The sequence below is a fragment of the Salvia hispanica genome, chromosome 1 (genome assembly GCF_023119035.1).
Source record: "Salvia hispanica cultivar TCC Black 2014 chromosome 1, UniMelb_Shisp_WGS_1.0, whole genome shotgun sequence".
NCBI classification, from domain to species: domain Eukaryota; kingdom Viridiplantae; phylum Streptophyta; class Magnoliopsida; order Lamiales; family Lamiaceae; genus Salvia; species Salvia hispanica.
The window spans coordinates 12,519,047-12,537,340 of NC_062965.1; the positions used below are offsets into that span (position 1 = coordinate 12,519,047).

The following is an 18,294-nucleotide window of genomic DNA, read 5'->3' on the forward strand; positions in this document are numbered from 1 at the left end:
GGCTCAAAATATGATGGTCGGAAACCTCTCAATAGACAAATTCGGGTTTTTATCTTCTTACAAGTTAATAAAATGTGATTAGTTTCTATCATTTAGGCTTTTTTTACGGGTTGTAGTGTACTCTCAGATTAGGCTAAATAGAGCCTTAAATTCTTTTTTTACTTTTATAACGATAGTTGAATTTGTAAACACACTTATTAAAACAAATGCTGTATCCAGCTTTGGTTTTAATCATATACTATAAAATTTGAATATTACAATCTGGAAATGATTTCTAAAATTATAACCATTCGACAGAATTGGAACCAAAACAATTCAATTTTTGTTAGAATCTAAGCTCGAGGATCAATTGATCCTGCAGCCAAATAAATGAATTTGATTGCTATGGAGATATATGTATGGATAATGTTTTGCAACCCTTAATAGGCCAACTCTTCTTTATTTTCAACCCTGAAGAAATGAACACTGAAATTGTCAAATAAGGACAACACAAATCCAACAAGAAACTAAGCTATTTTCTGAGTTGAAGATTTCATAAAGCTTTGCATCATTTCTCAGTGGTCATCATATGTTTTGGCGAATATATTACAGCATGGTAACGTACCTCAGGACAAGATGACAAGTCCAAGATATATCGATGCAGAGAGAAACAGTAAGGATATCATTCCCCTACAAGAAGGGGGTTTCATCAATCATTAGTAAATTCTTTTAAAAGAGAAAAACATTGAGCTTCATAAGCATAAGAGATTTTAAGGCCTAATAAGTTGAAATTTTACATGTATACGTACTACCAGATTACTCCCAACCAACTCCCGTGCAGCAGGGGCAAAGCTCTGCAATTTCTCAGCGTCACTTGAGTGAACCCTTCGAGATATCAAATCCTTATATATCTGCATCATAAAACACGGTTATTTTATGTCCCACCAAGTGATGAGTTTAATTTACTGATAGCGACAAGTTGAGTTTCTACCGTAGATGGAAAACAGGCTATTCATAACACCTGCCATCAGAGAAGAATGTGTGAGAAACACGAGAAAAAACTATTGAAAGCCCGGGTTTAAGAGACAGCAAATATAATGGGTAAGCCTATACCAATGAAGAGAATAATGTAGTGAAGGATACGAACTTTGGTTGTTTCTTGAAGAACCCAGACGACAGCAAGAAAAACAATAAATCCTGGTAAATTAAACCACTTATTCAAGAAATTAATATCTTGAATTTGTAAAAATTTACAACATCTCAAGAACAAGAATGTTTCACTGGCTTACCAAACAAACCCCCTTAGAGTCCACTGTGCAACTTTTTGAATGAGTCAGTCAATCATAAATATCATAATAGTGTAGTATAATTGGGACGATTTCCTAAAAATTTACTTTTTGTGCAATGAAGAGCACAATAAAGAGGGAAAGAATAAGACAACCAGAGCGATTCTTGAGGAGGAGATTTGTGGGGGGCATGAACCATCCCCCAAAAACGATGATCCAAGGTCTGTAATGGGAAGCCATATAAATGATTAGATGGCTTTAATGATAAAAATTTAAACCCAAAAAAACAGAAACATAATATAGAAAAAAGGTCACACCCAGCCGGTAAATCCCAATATACACCACCAGTGTTTGAGTCATGCCATTGTTAGCATGAACTTGAATCCCCTCGACCTATAAAGAATGGGATATCAGATCCCTCGGACTCAACAAAGGGAATGCATTTAGGCGGTAGGAACACACAAAAGAGAAATATTAGTAACATATTTAAAGTCATTGCTTCCTAAGTCTATAAAAAAGCCCTTAAAAAAAATACTGCGTTTAAAGAAAGATTCTACCCCCCAAAAGTAAGTTTGCAAATGCGTGGTTGCTTCATGAAGAAACACAGTGATGAGCTTAAAATGTCCCAAAAAAGTCCTCCAGAACTGCCATCATCACCACAGGAAGATCAAACTGGAAAGTTATTTCACCAAAAAAGGCTTCTCAAAGGCGAAAAAAACGAGAAAGATCCGAATTCCCCAATTCACTAGCTATCATATAGCATAAAATTACAAAACACACAAAAAATTCCCCATGAAATGTTTAAGCTTAGAAACCCAGCATTCATTCAAGCAAAGATCTCTAAATGTGACCTAACTTCAACAAAAACTTCAACCTTTACAGCGTAATCGACACCGGATCAAGCCAAATACAGGTAAAAGAGAGCCAGTTGTGAATCCTACTTAATTCCCTTTTACTTTTTTTTTTTAATACAACCACAATAACAAAACTCAATACACGACAAAGCTTCAAATCAAAAAGATTTCACAATGAATTTAATAGTTTTGCAATAAACTAAATGCCTATGTTCGTTAGCTAATTAATAATTAAAGCTCTCCAATTTCAATAATACCCAAATCTAAACCCAACAACAATGGGGTTTAATAAAACCAGAGAAATAAATATACAGAAGACTTACAGCAAGAATAACAACGGGGAAAAAAGCCAAAGGAGCTGAAATCGGACTTGTTCATGTTGACAGCAATTCGTCAGCTCCCAGTTAGGCTTCATGCAGATTAGAGGGAAAAAAAAAAAGGGCCCTCGAATATCCCGACAAGGATCAAAAATCCAATTGCAGAAGAATAGAAGATAAGGAGAAATTTTCAAAAAAAAAAATTGAAAATAAGGAGTCTTGATATTTGAGAAATTTTGAAATCTTCGAACTGAAATCGTTATTTTGGGGAGTATTTAATTCAATTTCTGTCTGGACGAATCAAGGGGGACGTTTGTTGTTGTCGGTTGACTATTGACTCAATTTAGAAGGGAAAAAAAAACCTTAAACTCAATTATATGAACACTTTATCGGAGATTAAATGATTCGTTTTGTCATTTTCAAATGTTTATAATTAAATGCTTCATTTATTAGTGTCCGCTATAATAAGTGTAACTAAATCATTTTTCATATTTACAAAAAATTTATGTAAACTGAATTTCACATTCTATAAATTATTTATTTTTATTTACAAGTTTTTTTAAACCATGTTCTAAATGAATCATTTTGTCAAATGAAGTTTGTCTGTTACTTCGAAAGTGTATTTCATTTAAATCTTGATTTGTTCTAAAATTTTTTTAAAAAAATTGTCGTTTATAGTCATTTTGGGCCCAAATTTGAAAATTAGGGGAAAATTGGGAAAATTGGAGAAAATCAATAACAAAAATAGGTAAAATTTCAAAAATCCATTGTTCCCAAACCCTTTTGAAAATGAACCTTATTTTAAACTTTTGGGGGATTATCACATATATAAAATTTTGGGGAAAACATTTATTTTTTTAAAAAAAAAAATTTTGTGAATGGAAAGAGTATTATTTTGGATTATATTTAATTTTTTTTTTTTTTTATCTTAAATTCCTCCCTTTTTAGGGTTGTGGGGGAAATTGAAAGTTGTAACCCCGTGAATTTGATTATTTTAGTTACTACTACTATTCATTAGAACTTTGTAAGATTTGGAATAACTAAATAAGGGTCTTAATATATTTTTTCAAAAGGAGTAATATAGGAACTATAGTTTATCTCAAATTGACTCTTTCCTTTTTTTCAAATTTAAAGAATACCTTTTTTTTAATTTTGGGTTTTTTTCTCTATTTAAAGGGACTATTCTCCCCTTAAAAAAACTTTAATTATTTTTTTTATCTTTTTCCCCCTTTCTAATTTTTTATTAAAACTTATTTAACCCCCAAATTTTTTTTTTTGGGAAAAAGGGGGTAACATGGCAAAAAAAACAAATGACACCAAGTTAGAGGTATGAAGCTATTTTCTCTTAAAATTTCAAGCTTTATATGCAAAAAGGGTATTGGGCTTTAAGTAATACCCAAATTTTGTTCCACAAACCACTGGGCTGAGCCCAGTGATAAAAACTTGTTGAGCAGATTTGAGAAGTAGCAGTACAAGAATTTTTTTTTTTCTCTTTTTTGAACTGAATTAGGAGTAGTAAAACATTGAATATATTTATAATATTCACTTGCACACATAGGTATGCAATATAAAATGTTCAGCATGTTGGTGTTTTCCAATTATCACTTATCAACCAATTTTTTGTTGAATGTTATCATAATATGATAATAAATTTATTCACAATTTCGGAAAAGCTATTACAATAACTCGTATAATAAGATTACATAATGGGATTTAAATATTCTCTTTGGTTTTACATGCGCATATTAATAAACAAGTTCCGACAAGAAATAATACAAAACAAATGTGGGCCTCAAAATTTTAAAAAAAAGTTTTTTTTACTGTACTAGCTTTTTTCCATTAAATTATCTACAACTTTTATCGATTTTTAGATTATCTATTTATTTATTTGGAAATCTTGATACTTTTGCTTTTGCTTTTCCCCTAATTAATATTTATTGGGGAAATTTTTTAGCGTGGGGGTGGAGAGATTAAGGTATAAGATAACAAACGGTTTGTCTTTTAGTCACATTAATTAATATTTTGAAAACTTGAAAATGGTAATTGGTTCTTTTGGGAAAAAACGAATTAAATTCATATATCATTTTAGAGTAAAAGTCAAAATTAGTGGGGAACTATCCCATTTATTTTTTTGGCCCAAAACTTATCTTTTTGATTTTTTTCAACATAGGAATTTGATCATTTTGGCCTCTTGTTAATTTTTCCTTAAAAAAACTACCTTTTAAAATTTTAAATTCGATTTTGACCAAATTTTTTTTAATTTTTTTTTTTTAAATTTTAATTAAAAACTCTAACTATTATTAAAAACATTCTTTTAATTTTAATTAAAAATTAGATTAAAACTCAAATATCTTTTTTTCCAACCAAAATGCTTTAGATAATCATGTTGTGGTGTGGGGATAACCCCATAAACTCCTTCCTTTCCAAAAAAATGGATTTTGGGGTGCTGAGCCACAAGCAAAATGCGGAAGCTCTCTGCCTTGAGATGAAAACGCCCGATGGATGCGTGAACCAAACATCTCGGGCGTGCTGGAAATCGCACAAATTACTCAAATCTTCTAGGCCCGTTTCTCCCCAAGATGGCCTGCGCTCTTCCCGGGAGATCAATCTACGGCCTCCGCTGCGGCAATGACGTCAGAAGATGCTCTCCTTCTTGTCTTGGCTTGCCTTTGATCTGCTTAGCCTCACTTGAGAATACCATCCTTCGATTTGCGAGGATCAGGTAATCTTTAAGAATGGTATGCCCATTTTTGTTTTCTTAAGAAGATGCTAAATTTGTTAACTTTATTAATGGGGTTTAGTTGAGTATTTTGATTTAGTGTTTTATTAGTTTCTTATTTAATGCTGAGATTTGGGTTTTAGGGTATAATTTTGGCATTACGCCTAAATCGTGTTTGTGTTCTGACAATTTTCTCATAATTTCTAATTATAATTAAAAGAATATTTTTAATACAGTAATAGTTAGGGTTTTTAATTAAGGATTTAAAAAAGCGAAATTAAACTTAAATTTGGTCAAAATCGTTGAAATCCGTTGACGATTAGTTTTTTAGCAGGAGAAAAGTTATGAGAAGGACGAAAATGATCAAATTAACGCATATGTTGGATAAAAATCAAAGATAATGTTTATGACCAAGGTAAAATGGCCAAGTATATCGGAATGATTTTGTGGTGCTAATCATTATAACAAAAAATATCATACGGCGAATCAACTCTTAATCGTTAGTTTTCCTTCTCTTTTAAAATCGTAATGTGTATCTTGCTTAAATTTGCATGTATGGTAAATCCGTTTTGTCGTTTTGGAGAATACGTTTTTATAGTAGTGAAGTCGTTTCTTTTTTAGTAAATTCAATACATTCTTCCCACTTGCTTTCCTCTTACTTTCTTCTCTCTACTTTTTCCTCTCTCATACTTTATTATCATTTTATTTAATACATTACACATCTTTTTCTTAATTTTTTATAACTAGTAAATAAATTTGTCACAATTATTAAAACTAGTGTAACTTATCAAGTTAAAAACCGTCAAATCAATTGAACAACTACCAACAAGCAAACAAATTTACTCGTGTATTTATTGAACTATTAGTCAATAACCAAGGAAGTCTGTAAAACTTTGTTTTGTAAACATATACTGTTGGTCACGTAGGCCTACTAGTAGTGGGCATAGGGTTATAGAAAAGTAGGTTTGGGCCACTTTGCCAATGGGTCAACCAAAATAAGTGTTGTCTTAACCCTGAATCTGAACCCATTTAAGAAACTTTTATTGTCTCCATCGACCAAGGTAATTTCTTTTATAAAAACCATATTTGTGATATAGCTTGCTCTACCATCACCACTTATAAGATATTAATTACAATAATTTGAAGTGTGAGGACTTGGAAGATGAAACCATTATTTGAGTGGGTTAAAGCGCAAAAACGCGGGATATTATTGTCTGCGATTCTGCAGCTACGTGATGTCGGGCAGATGAGGGCCATAAAGCTGGCAGAATATCGCCTTTTACTGCAATAATACTACAATAATTACAAAGACGGAACCACTAGATGCATCATTTTTACAAAGGTCTTGGATGAACTAAACTTATGAGATTGAACTCAATATCTCTCGTTAAGGAAAGTCTTGCGGTGCCTCAACATTGTCACTTGGCATAGATCATGGCAAATACGTATCCTATTTTCGAAAAAAATGAGTATGAATTATATCAATGTGTACATATATGTAAGTCCAAATGCACAAATTAATACTATTATAAATGTAGTACTAGTACTATATATAATGGGACCAGGGGTGAACATATAAACAACAAATTAAGTTAGATTACTAAATAAAGCGCACAAAAGATTAAATAAATGAAGATGTGAAATATGTAGAGCAGTAGGAGTGGGCTATGTATGTACCACATACTATAATTGGTTATTTATGTTCTTGTTGGAAGAAGCACATGTGTGTCTTCATTATGTCCCAATTTCTGCTATAAACACAAAGCATCAATCCTCTTTACTCCCTACCCTAACACAACCACCATCATATACAACCTTCATATTCACTCCTTCATAGATCATACTCATCACAGTTGGAAGCTATAATTGCAGTAAATCCACAGTTATTATTTTTCAAAAATATTATCAGATGATATATTATCATGAAAGGACTTTACAATTTTAACACTTTTAGATATAAAAGCTATGATTATATATTTGTTTTTTTCATAGAAAGAACCGCCACTTTCGACAACATTTAGTTCATTTGTTTCTGTTTGTACTCCTCAAAAGAAGTCACCAAATATGTGGCAAATAATTGCTGTCAAGTCTTCAAACACATACTTGAAGGAAATGAATGAATCAAAGTAGCAGGACTGACAATTATCTCTTCTCATGAAAAATACATAAATAACCCTTCTAACTGAAAGTTGTTTGGTCCAAAAAATGTAAAAGTTTTTTCAACGATATTATATCAATATCTAGAAGAAATCGGATGATATATAAACATAAATGATGTTATCAGTGGAAAATGTAGTTCCTCTTTTTTTAAATATTTTATCTTAGAAACATATTTATTTTAAAATTTTTAATTTGCATTTTCTAACCGAAAAAATCACCTTTATTAGCTTATGGTCCTCCTCAACTTAAAAAACAATATAGAAATTAAAAGCATAACACAATAATGTACTGTAGTTATTTCATTAGCCGACATATCCTACAATCAGCTAGGCAGTTAGTTAGTTCTGCGTGTCTTCAAGATTTAAATTGTATTGTAAACTATTTCTCAATTTCTTCGTATTAGTTATTTTTCTTTGGAACCCTATAGTTGAATCATTTCCAATATATAGTAACTTTATTCTCTTTTTTTACTTTGCTCTCTTACTTTATTTTTTCTATTTTATTTATTTTCTATTTTTTTCCCTCTCTTACTTTTTTATCTATTTATTTAACACACTTAATATTCCTTTCTTAAAAGTTTCCGCCCAACTATATGGGAACGAATGAAGTAATTTACTTTATTTTTGATATACCTCTCTTCCGACTCTTATTACTTTGATACTCCCTCTATTTTTTAAAAATATCAACTCTTTCTATTTTAGTCCATTCTTTAAAAATAACAACTTTTAAATTTTCTTTCTTAGAAAATCTTACACCCCTATACATCAATTTATTTACCACTTATACCACTACAATTAACAACTTAAAGTGGACCACATGATCCACTAACATTAATTTCATTACTTTTTTCTCTTCCTCTTTACTTTACCAATTTTTCTCCCCTCTCTCTTACTTCTCAAATTATGTATTAAATTGTTGTTTCAAACCTCCTTATTTTTAAAAGCGGAGGAAGTAATATAGACCCAAAATTTCCTAAAAAATCATAAAATTGGTCAAATTTTGTTTAATCTTTTAAATTCGAAATCAGCCAATTATATATTACTATAACTTTGATAGTTTTCTTACTTAATTATCACTATTTGATTGATATATGAAAATTATTATCCGGACAAAATATTCGGTGACGTAATTGATGTCGTTTTAAAATCATTTGGCATCATGTCTTTAATTTTCACACATGTACATGTTATATCGATAAATTAAAAACGTAGTACAATGAAAGTTTTTGCCATGAGACAATGGAGAAAAATATCAAAGTTATGGTATATTTGATTATTTTTAAGACTATGAAATTGACCAAAATTTGACCAATATAAATTTTTTTGGCAATTTACCTTAATATAAAATACACAAAACATTTTTTTATTTTAATAAAAGACAAATTGAATATTTATATGCTCAAACAATGCACAAGTAAGGTTATTTTCAGATAATACATATTCACACGCTTGCAACACATCTGCGTAAAGATAAAAAAGTAAAAACAATTGAATTCGGATTTCGAAAATTCATTAACGAGAAGGGAAATGATAAGGAAGGTGCGGGAACACAATCGGGCATGGAATGGGGCCATTGGGATGACTGTGGAGTGACAATATAAAGATGATAGAAGTGAAGATGTGAGAGGTTGAAAAGACGAGGAGAGGGTTGGGGTGGCATCGATTTTATAGCATCGTCGATTATTCAAAACTTTTATTACTCCATCCAATCTACAAAATTGATATTTTTTGGGATGTCAAGATTAAATACACAATTGATAAAGTGTAAGAATGAAACGAAAAAGGCCAAAGGAAGTAGTACAAATGTCCAAACATATTCCCTAGTTTTTTCTACAATTCTAGTTTATTTTCCCAATTTGTAAATTCTTACCTATTTAGATATTTAATGGAATGTAGTTTTATACTCCATAATACTAATTATTACTCCTTATGTTCTACAGTAATAATTGGCTCATTTAATAAAAATAGATGTAGACTATTTTATGAAATATATCAAAATAAAAAGAATGTTTATTTTTATATAGTATGCATGATAGAAGGAGTATTATTTTTATTAAATGAATCGCTAGCCGACCATTGTGGATGCTCTAATGGAGACAAAACTTTTCGACCGGAGTTAAAAAAATTGTGTTAGGTGAGTTAAATAAAGAAATAATAAAGTGGAAGTTGAGAGATGAAGAGAGAGAAAAAGTCGAGAGAAGAAAGTAGAAGTGGAAAAATGTGTTGTAAAATTCTTACATATTTAGATATTTAATGGAGTATAGTTTTATATAATACTAATTATTACTCATTCCGTTCTACTGTAATTGGATCATTTTTATTTATTAATGGAGTAATAAATAGAAAGTGGAGAGAGTAATATAACGAGACTCGTTTAATAAAAGTAGATGTAGACTATTTTATGGAATATACCAAAATAAAAAGAATGTTTATTTTTATACGTATGATAGAAGGAGTATTATTTTTAATAAATGAATCATGCATCAACATTACACTACTTCCTCTCTACAAAGATTGTCCCATTTTTCCATTTCATTCCGTCCCATAAAGTTTGTCCCATTCACTTTTACTATTTTTAGTATGACTCATATTCCACTAATTATTTCCTCCTCATATTTTATTATAAAATTAATATATAAAAGTAGGAGTCACATTTCACTAACTTTTTCAACTCACTTTTCATTACATTTCTTAAAACCCGTGTCCGGTCAAAGTGAGACAATCTTTGTGGGACGGAGGAAGTATAAAATTAGAAATACACCTAAATAGGTGGATGTAGATTATTAATTTTTCTATTCTTTTCTTTTTAAACTGGATGTACTAATATTTTTAAAACTACTACCTCCGTCCCCAAAATTTGCTACACTTTGACCATGCTGGGTTTTAGAAATGTAATGGAAAGTAAGTTGAAAAAGTTGATGGGATGTGGGTCCTACTTTTAAAGTATTAGTTTTATAATAAAATGTTAAGTAGAATGGGGACAGATATAGTAACATTTAATTACGTGCGGAGTGATTATAAAAGCTGGATGTAATTATTTTTGTTGTATTGAATGAGGCATTTTTTATGATTTACTCCACCTATTTAAAAACCTTCCATAGTAACATTCCATGCATGAGTACTCCCATTTTTACAATTACTTCCATTTCAATTCTCTACAACTCACCTTTAAATCCTTCTCCTCCCAATTCCCATCATCATCATCGTCCAAACAAGCCTACCAACTGTTCGATGTTTTGACCTCTGCAACGACTAACAATGGCGGTCGAAATCTTCTTCCCCGACAGCCCCAGTGCCGAGCTGATCAGCCCTCGAATCTCATTCTCCCACGATCTCCGAAACGACGCCGTTCCAATCGAGCACTACGTCCCTTCGTCTTCCTCCTCCAGCATCGACTTCGACTTCTGCGTTTTCCGCGACGAATCGTCCTCCGCCGACGAGCTCTTCTCCGACGGCAAAATCCTCCCGATCGAAATCAAAAAGCGATCGCCACCGTCGATTCTCAGATCGGAGGCACCTCCGCTTCCCCCGCCGCCGCGGATGAATCCGACGATTTCCGGTTCGGAGAAGCAGAATCCGAGGCCGGCGACGTCGTTTTGGCGGTTCAAGCGGAGCGCGAGCTTGAACTGCGGCAGCGGCTACGCGAGGACGCTGTGCCCGCTGCCGCTTCTGTCGCGCAGCAACTCGACCGGGTCCACGGCTAGCGTGAAGCGGAGTAATCAGAAGCAGAATTTTCAGAAATGCGCGTTGCCAAACAGCGCCTTGAAGGAGTTTCCGTCAAGTAACTACCGTAAACCGCCGGCGAAGAAGGTCGGCTACTATTCGTACAATGGCGCCGTTAAAGTTAACCCCGTTTTGAACGTTCCGTCTGCGAATCTGTTTGGGTTGGGCTCTATATTTTCCGGTGGAAGGGATAAGGGCAAGAAGAAGGGATTCTTTTTAATTTAGATTTTAATAATTTTTCCATGCTTAGCACAAAAAAAAGCTATTAAAAAAATAAAATGTTTAATGAGGAAAATAAGATTTGCATATTTACAGGTGAAATTTGTCATAGAAATTGGCTGTTTTATTTTAATCTTCTTTTTCCTTCACATTATTGTCATTTTGTTTGTCATAGAGTTAAAACTAGGAGTTTATACACAGTTGGGTTCGGGCTATTGGATCTTAACGTATTTATTTCATGTTCGGATCTTAAGATTGAAATCCACAATTATAGTCATATGGACAATCACATAATAAAGAATTATAGTCATCTCCTTTAACAAAGTTAATCTGAGATTAATTACTTTTTCTATTAAATTAGGAGTATTTGAGCAAATTATTAAATACATATAATGTGTACACAATTATGTTTTTCATTCCAATCAAACAATTTATTTTTCATCGTGATTGAATCTTTACTTTGTACTATCTTGCTATCATTTAGAACAATACAATGACACCTTAGTGTAGTTGCAATGCCCTAATTAAATTCACAGTTGCGGCCAATCGAATTTAGTGGGTTTTTGCTTGATACTTGGAGATGTATTTGCATTCTTTGACAACCTATTTAGATAAACTTCATTCTTGTATACTACTAGGTTTTTGATTTGATATAGTATTTGTTAAACCACAACGTATAAGGGCATCCAACGCGGCTCGATTTGTTTCGGTCTCGTCTCGAGCGAGACGAGACATTCGTCGCGCGACGTGTCCGGAAGAGGCCGGCCTTGAGCTGGCGAGACGACGGCGCGGCCACATGGCGCGCGCTAAGCGATGGCGTGACGCCCACTCGCCGGCCCGCGAGTGGGCGTCGAAATTATGACGTCATAATTTTTTTTTTAAATCGAAAATTCAAAAAAAAAATTGTAAATTTTAATTTTGTATTTTGTATTTTTTGGGCGCATGAATAGTTAAGAGATGAGACGATTATGAGACGGATAAGAGACGGCGTTGCAGATGGCCTAATCAATTATCTAGAATATAGGTCCCACAAATATTATTAGTGTGGAATTAAATCTTATACAACAACATCATTTGATTGATAATGGTGATGGACTAGAAAGAGCAATTAAAAATGTCTTTGAGTGAGTTTACCAGTTTTGGTTGTCAGTTGTCATACACCAACCTATTTATGGCAAGCTTAATCAAAATTATTGAAGCTTAATAATGACCATCACCATGGATGGACTCTAGATCACAAACATTTAAAAGCTCTCACCTGCCAGCTAATTTTATGTATTCATATTTTCATTACCTCTCTTTGAAGTCTATATGCCGTTAAATTACATATATAGTAGTATATCATAATATCAAGCATGTAAGAAAATGTATGTATGTAACATAATTGATCATCATGGCAAATGCATATATACGACTCATTGCCAAAATTCTAGATTTATTTAGTAAGAGTAAAATGGTAGTAAGATACTCTCAAATTTTAAAATAGATAGGAAGTTTGTAGTATGATCTAGGAAAGAATTGTACATGCTAATCGCATTTATGTCACTACATGGTTTTATATATAGGGATACACGTAGTAATAAAATGCAAACTCTATAGTACAAACTCCAAACTATGATCGAATCGTTAGAAAATATCAACGATAACAAAATAATAGCAACAAAAAATGTCACACGGTTTCAACACAATGTCAATAGCATCAACCGTTGACACTGTGTTGACATTTTATTGCTATTATTTTATTATTTTGTTGACATTTTCTAACTGTCGATCATAGTTTGAAGTTTGTACAATATTTAGAGGTTGCATTTAATTACATCTCTAGGTGATACATATAACTTTGCGGAACTTTTATTTGGTTGGACAGAAAATAACGAAAGTTAAATTGTTATAGAAATCTAATACTATTAATGGGTATTAATGTAAAAATGACTAATATGAGTGTTCTTTTTTCATAACCTATAGCCTATAGTTACAAGTGAGGCCATTAAAATAAAAATCAGCAACAATTACATTATTGTATATGAAATGCGATGAAATGATATAGTAACATTGTTGAAGGAGAACTCAAGCTGGTGTAGCTTTGTATATTTTCTGTTTTGGTTTATTATTTGTTTTTTTTCAATTTTTTTTTTGTTATTAAATTGAGCATCTGTGTACTGTTCTGCACGCTGTTCGCATTCATCTCATTTGTAGTTGGCCCATGTATGTTTGTTTTTGGGCTCTGCATATTAGTGGACCGTTCCATATAAACTCTCACTTTTTTCTCTTACAGAAGCCCGCCCTTGGAAAATAATCATCATCTAATTATTAGAAATTTAGAACCCTCGATTTAAATTTGTAAAAGTCAACCTGACATGGTCGGGTTCTTATTGGATCCCAACCTATTAACTTTGTGTGTGTTCGTGTAATTATCGAAAATTGTCAAGCCTACCATTTGTTAGTAAGTTAGGAGTACTATATAATTTAGTTTACACAACGATAACGACCTATGCATAATGTTAAATGAATAAAATTTGACAGTACACTATAAAATACTCCATATGTCCCTTAATAGATGACACACTTGGATTATGCACTTGAGATTTTAAGAGATAATCCCTCCGTTCCACTGTAGTTGAGTCGTTTTTCCCTTTTGGAAAATTCCTTCATAGTTTAGACATTTCCTTATACAATAAATAACTCACTTTTCCTTTCCTACTACATTTTCTCTCTTACTTTGATCTCTCTACTTTATTCAATTTTCTATTTATTCTTTTGCTTTTTCATCTCTTGCTTCTCTCTCCCACTAAACATTAAACATCTTTTTCTCAATCTCCGTGCCAAATGGCGAACGGAGGGAGGAAAATAGTATAGTTATATTAATGTAAGAGATAACTTTTTTCAAAAAATGAAATGTGACATTTTTTGTGGGACAAATTAAAAAGTAAAGTGTGACATCTATTATGGGACGAATGGAGTATGACATTACACAATTAAAACTTGTCATAACATAATTAAAAATTTATCACAATCAAAATTTAGATAATAAAATTAAAGTTTAATACTCCCCGATAAAATAATAATTTTATTTTTTATCGGATAACCCTAACTCGACCCAACCCGAAGTCATCAAATTCTTATTGGTCACCTGAAAGGACCTAAAACCAATAAGGTCATCCGCATCCCTATCTCTTATTCATCCTTAACCATCTCATCCCTTAACTATTCATGGGCCCCATCGTGCTTTTGGATCATCTCTTAACTAAGAGACAACACCTCGCACCCCTCCATCTCTTAACCATCTCATCCCTTAACTATTAATTCAATTTCATTTTTTATTTTTATTTCCAACAAATTCAATTAATAAAAAACACTTTATTAAATAAAATAAAATTACAATTTAAAAACCTAAAAAATAAAAAAGACATAATTTAAAAGACTAGAAATTACAAATTACACACTTAATTTCAAATCACAAAAAAATGGAGGCAAAGAAGTAGAAGGAGTTCTCTAGTGACGATCATCTAACGGTTGCCAAATTTTGCCCAAATGTGCTCCATTAGATCCTCCGGAGTTGGGCGTGGGTAGAATCACGTGTCCTTGTCCGAATAGACAACCGCTCTTGAAAAGACGGATGCACCCCCCTTTAGGCGGACTACTTGCGGTCGAGCTTCCCGGGGTTTCGGGTCGAACCAATTTCCCGCCTCAGGTCCTTCGTCGGCGACAATCATGTTGTGCAAGATTATGCACGTATACATGATGTCGACCATATTATCCATAAACCACGTGCGAGCCGGGGCTTTGATAATGTTAAATCGAGCTTCGAGAACCCCGAACGCCTCTCCACATCCTTGCGAGCACCTCGTTCTACGCAAAAGAGTCTGTTTTCTTCGCGGGGGCTGTGAACGTCTTCACGAAGGTTGTCCACTTCGGATAGATGTTGTCGGCAAGATAGTACCCCATTTTATACCGGCGATTGTTAGCGATGAAGTTGATGGCCGGCGCTTTACCATTCGAACTTCGTCGAAGAGGTCGGAATTGTTGAGCACGTTGACGTCGTTGTTCGAGCCGGGGGCCCCAAATATGCATGCCAAATCCATAGCCGTAGTCGGCGACGACCTCGAGTATAACAGTGGGGTGGGTGCCTTTGAGGCCGATCGTGTATGACCCCCCCACGCCACGGGGCAATTCTTCCATTGCCAATGCAAGCAATCGACACTCCCGAGCATCCGGGAATCCGTGCACTTGTTCGTGAAGTTGGAGCGAACGACAATTTGCGGTGGTTGGCTTCTTGGAAATTCATCGGTGAAGGCTGCCGGACGCCTTTGCAGAAGTTCATCAAACAAAGTCTCCCATTGGATTCTCCGACGTGCGTGTATTCGTCGAACAAATCCCGTTGTCGTAGCAAGCCGACGGATCGCCGCAATACATTTTTTGAGCGTCGTGTGGCTAGGACGGCCAACAACGTTGAACCCCTTCTCCGAAGTACTCTTCCCGGCCGCCAATGTATTCGCGATATGCAAAAATAGACGCGTGACATACGGAAATAGCGACGTAAGAGATATCTCCCCATACCGGTTCCGATCGAAGTAATCACGTTCCAACCTTACGGCGACTTCCTCCCGGTTACGATGGATGTAAGTCCGGGTCGCCTTTGAGGAGGCGCGCGGCTTCCTCCTCCCTACGCGATCTTCTTCTACCAATTCTTCCATTATTCGACGCATTTGCTCAAATGGATCCATGAATGGATTAAATTTTGGGGGAAGAAAAAAATAAAGGAATGATTTATGAAGTGATTGGAAAGGAAAGAATGAGAGATGAGAGAAGAATAGATGCGTGTTTGTGTGTAAAAACGGATAATGAAGAGTATTTATGAATAAAAATAAATAAAAAATTAAAAATTTGACCGCTTTAACGGTCATATTGCCGTTTTAATTTTTAATTTTTTTCCTGAAAATCGATTTTTTTAAAAAAAATCAAATTATGACGTCATAATTACGACGCCCACTCGCGGGCCTCGCGAGTGGGCATCATGCTCGCCGCCCACGTGGAGGCGGCGTGGCGAGACAAGCTGAAGAATGGTCGAAGAGTAAAGCGAGATGTGTTTAAAATAAAATCTCCCGATCCACGAATCCACTAGACACCGGGTCTAGGAACTCGGAGAATCTTTGGTAACTGTCGTTGGGCACACAATCACTTCATTCGCCCTTCAAAACCCTCAACCCGCTATAGCTAAAAATATTAGTACATGGAAGCAGGGATCGAATCCCCGAGAGACGATGTGTAAGAAAACATGTTCAAAGACTGGAAGTTATTTTTGGCTCGCCACTGCAATTTTGGGGTTGAGCTTTAATTCCTAGGCTTGGGTATATGAAATATTCTACTCTACACTAGATCTAGGCAAGGACATGCATAATGGCTAAAAGTAATTGAAAAGAATACTTGGCTGGTAATGAAAAGCGAAAAGTAGTAAATGATTGTATCTTCGCCTCCGTAGAGACGGTGTTACACCACAACTAGATCCGAAAGTGCACTCCCCAAAATGTTTCCCCTCAGTATGTGTAGAGAAAAGTGGAAAAACTAAGCTAAGAGCCAAATGGAATGAGAGAGATATCTTCATGTTGATCGCATGCTCTTATTTATAGTGGATAGAGCTTCTAGACTGTTCCTGTGATTCCCATTTTGCCCTCCAATCGGATGCTTCTCAGTCTAGTAACTCCTTCTTCTGCTCACTTTTCCCGCCAGCTTCTTCCTCCAGGCAATCTTCGTCTTCTTCCTGGGGCTGGCGATTTCTCTACACACCTGGCTTATAAAACCTTGTTGGACCCAGAAAATTACAAAATTTATCCCTATAACCAATGCATGAAATTAGCCTTATCAACAGCTCGTCACGGGACCCTTCCGCGTGCGACGCGGGACGGGATGGCATTTGCAACGGCGTCTCGTCGCCGTCTCGTCTCTGCGGGACGAGTCCGAGCCGGCGACGAGCCGCGCTGCGGATGGCCTAAGACTTGACCCAAACTCATTCATTTCATGCAGATTCCTATTGGATTATTGCATTATATCAAAAATTGTCAGCCCTATAATAACTCCTATCCAAACTCAGATTAAGGAGCACTCCATGTGTGCATTCAGTAAATTGAAATCAGGCTTCACCGGCCCCTATCTTTGATAACACAGAAAATGGGGAATGGATCCCCTGCAGTGGGAAATTCCACAGCACCTCATGCTGTGCATGAAACGCAGGCATCAATTCATCAAACGACAGGTAATAAGTTGGTCAAATTGCATTTTATTCATTTACTACACTTTTATTGTTATTTAATATTAATTCTATAAATTCAATTATTAAATGACTTAAAAATGATGATTAATAAAACAGATATTAAAAATTCAATAATACTAGTATCACTAAATTGTGTATCAATCATGACAAAATAATCATATAAAAATATTAATTAACAATGTGTAAAAGTCAAATATGAAATCTAACGAAATTAAATGCAATTTGGCCAACTTATTACCTGTCGTTTGATGAATTGATGCCTGCGTTTCATGCACAGCATGAGGTGCTGTTGAATTCCCCACTGCAGGGGATCCATTCCCCAGAAAATGACCTTTTTGTAAGGGAAAAATTCTGGACAACTTAATAACGGGTTGTCATATGTTAATTAAAGGTTCAAATGAGTTCCTATTCCTATGAATAACATGATTTTAACTATATAACCTAACCATGTTATAAATAAATATATGTATAAATTATGATATATTTACACACACGCGCGCGCGCGTCATATTTTTGTATAAATGATATTGGCGTAGTAGAAATTAGATCATTTTCTTACCTACTTGAATAAGTTCAATTCTAATATTAGTATATTTAATAATTAACATAGTGTCCCATATATTGTTCATCATACAGCATAATACGACATGTATGTCGCACAAGTGGCAATAAAAATCTACTACAATAGAGAAATTGTTTGAAACACAGACCACAAGAAATAGAAACTCCCTTATTTGAATTGATGCAGCGGTCTCATTCACCGTAATCTT

The 18,294-nt window shown here is 34.2% G+C and overlaps 2 protein-coding genes and 1 pseudogene across 2 annotated transcripts; 1 reads left to right on the forward strand and 2 right to left on the reverse strand.

Annotated features, from left to right (window-relative positions):
• Positions 1-437: 437 nt before the first annotated feature.
• Positions 438-1,505, reverse strand: LOC125187237 (annotated as a pseudogene).
• An 8,982-nt stretch (positions 1,506-10,487) lies between these two features.
• Positions 10,488-11,358, forward strand: LOC125195983. The gene has a single exon (XM_048094341.1). It carries the CDS (start codon positions 10,573-10,575, stop codon positions 11,260-11,262), a length of 690 nt encoding a protein of 229 aa, XP_047950298.1. The 5' UTR covers positions 10,488-10,572; the 3' UTR covers positions 11,263-11,358.
• A 3,747-nt stretch (positions 11,359-15,105) lies between these two features.
• On the reverse strand, positions 15,106-15,950 carry LOC125187245. The gene is made up of 2 exons (XM_048083804.1): positions 15,249-15,950; positions 15,106-15,165 (listed from the first exon to the last, which is right to left on the reverse strand). The coding sequence occupies exons 1-2, from the start codon at positions 15,948-15,950 to the stop codon at positions 15,106-15,108; spliced, it is 762 nt and encodes a 253-aa protein (XP_047939761.1).
• Positions 15,951-18,294: the final 2,344 nt, after the last annotated feature.

Coding starts and splice junctions, on each gene's coding strand:
- LOC125195983 (XM_048094341.1), top strand. CDS start 10,573: ATGGCGGTCGAAATCTTCTTCCCCGACAGCCCCAGTGCCGAGCTGATC.
- LOC125187245 (XM_048083804.1), bottom strand. CDS start 15,950: ATGGAAGAATTGGTAGAAGAAGATCGCGTAGGGAGGAGGAAGCCGCGC. Junction 15,166..15,248: donor TCTTCGACGAAGTTCGAATG/GTAAAGCGCCGG, acceptor ATCTATCCGAAG/TGGACAACCTTCGTGAAGAC.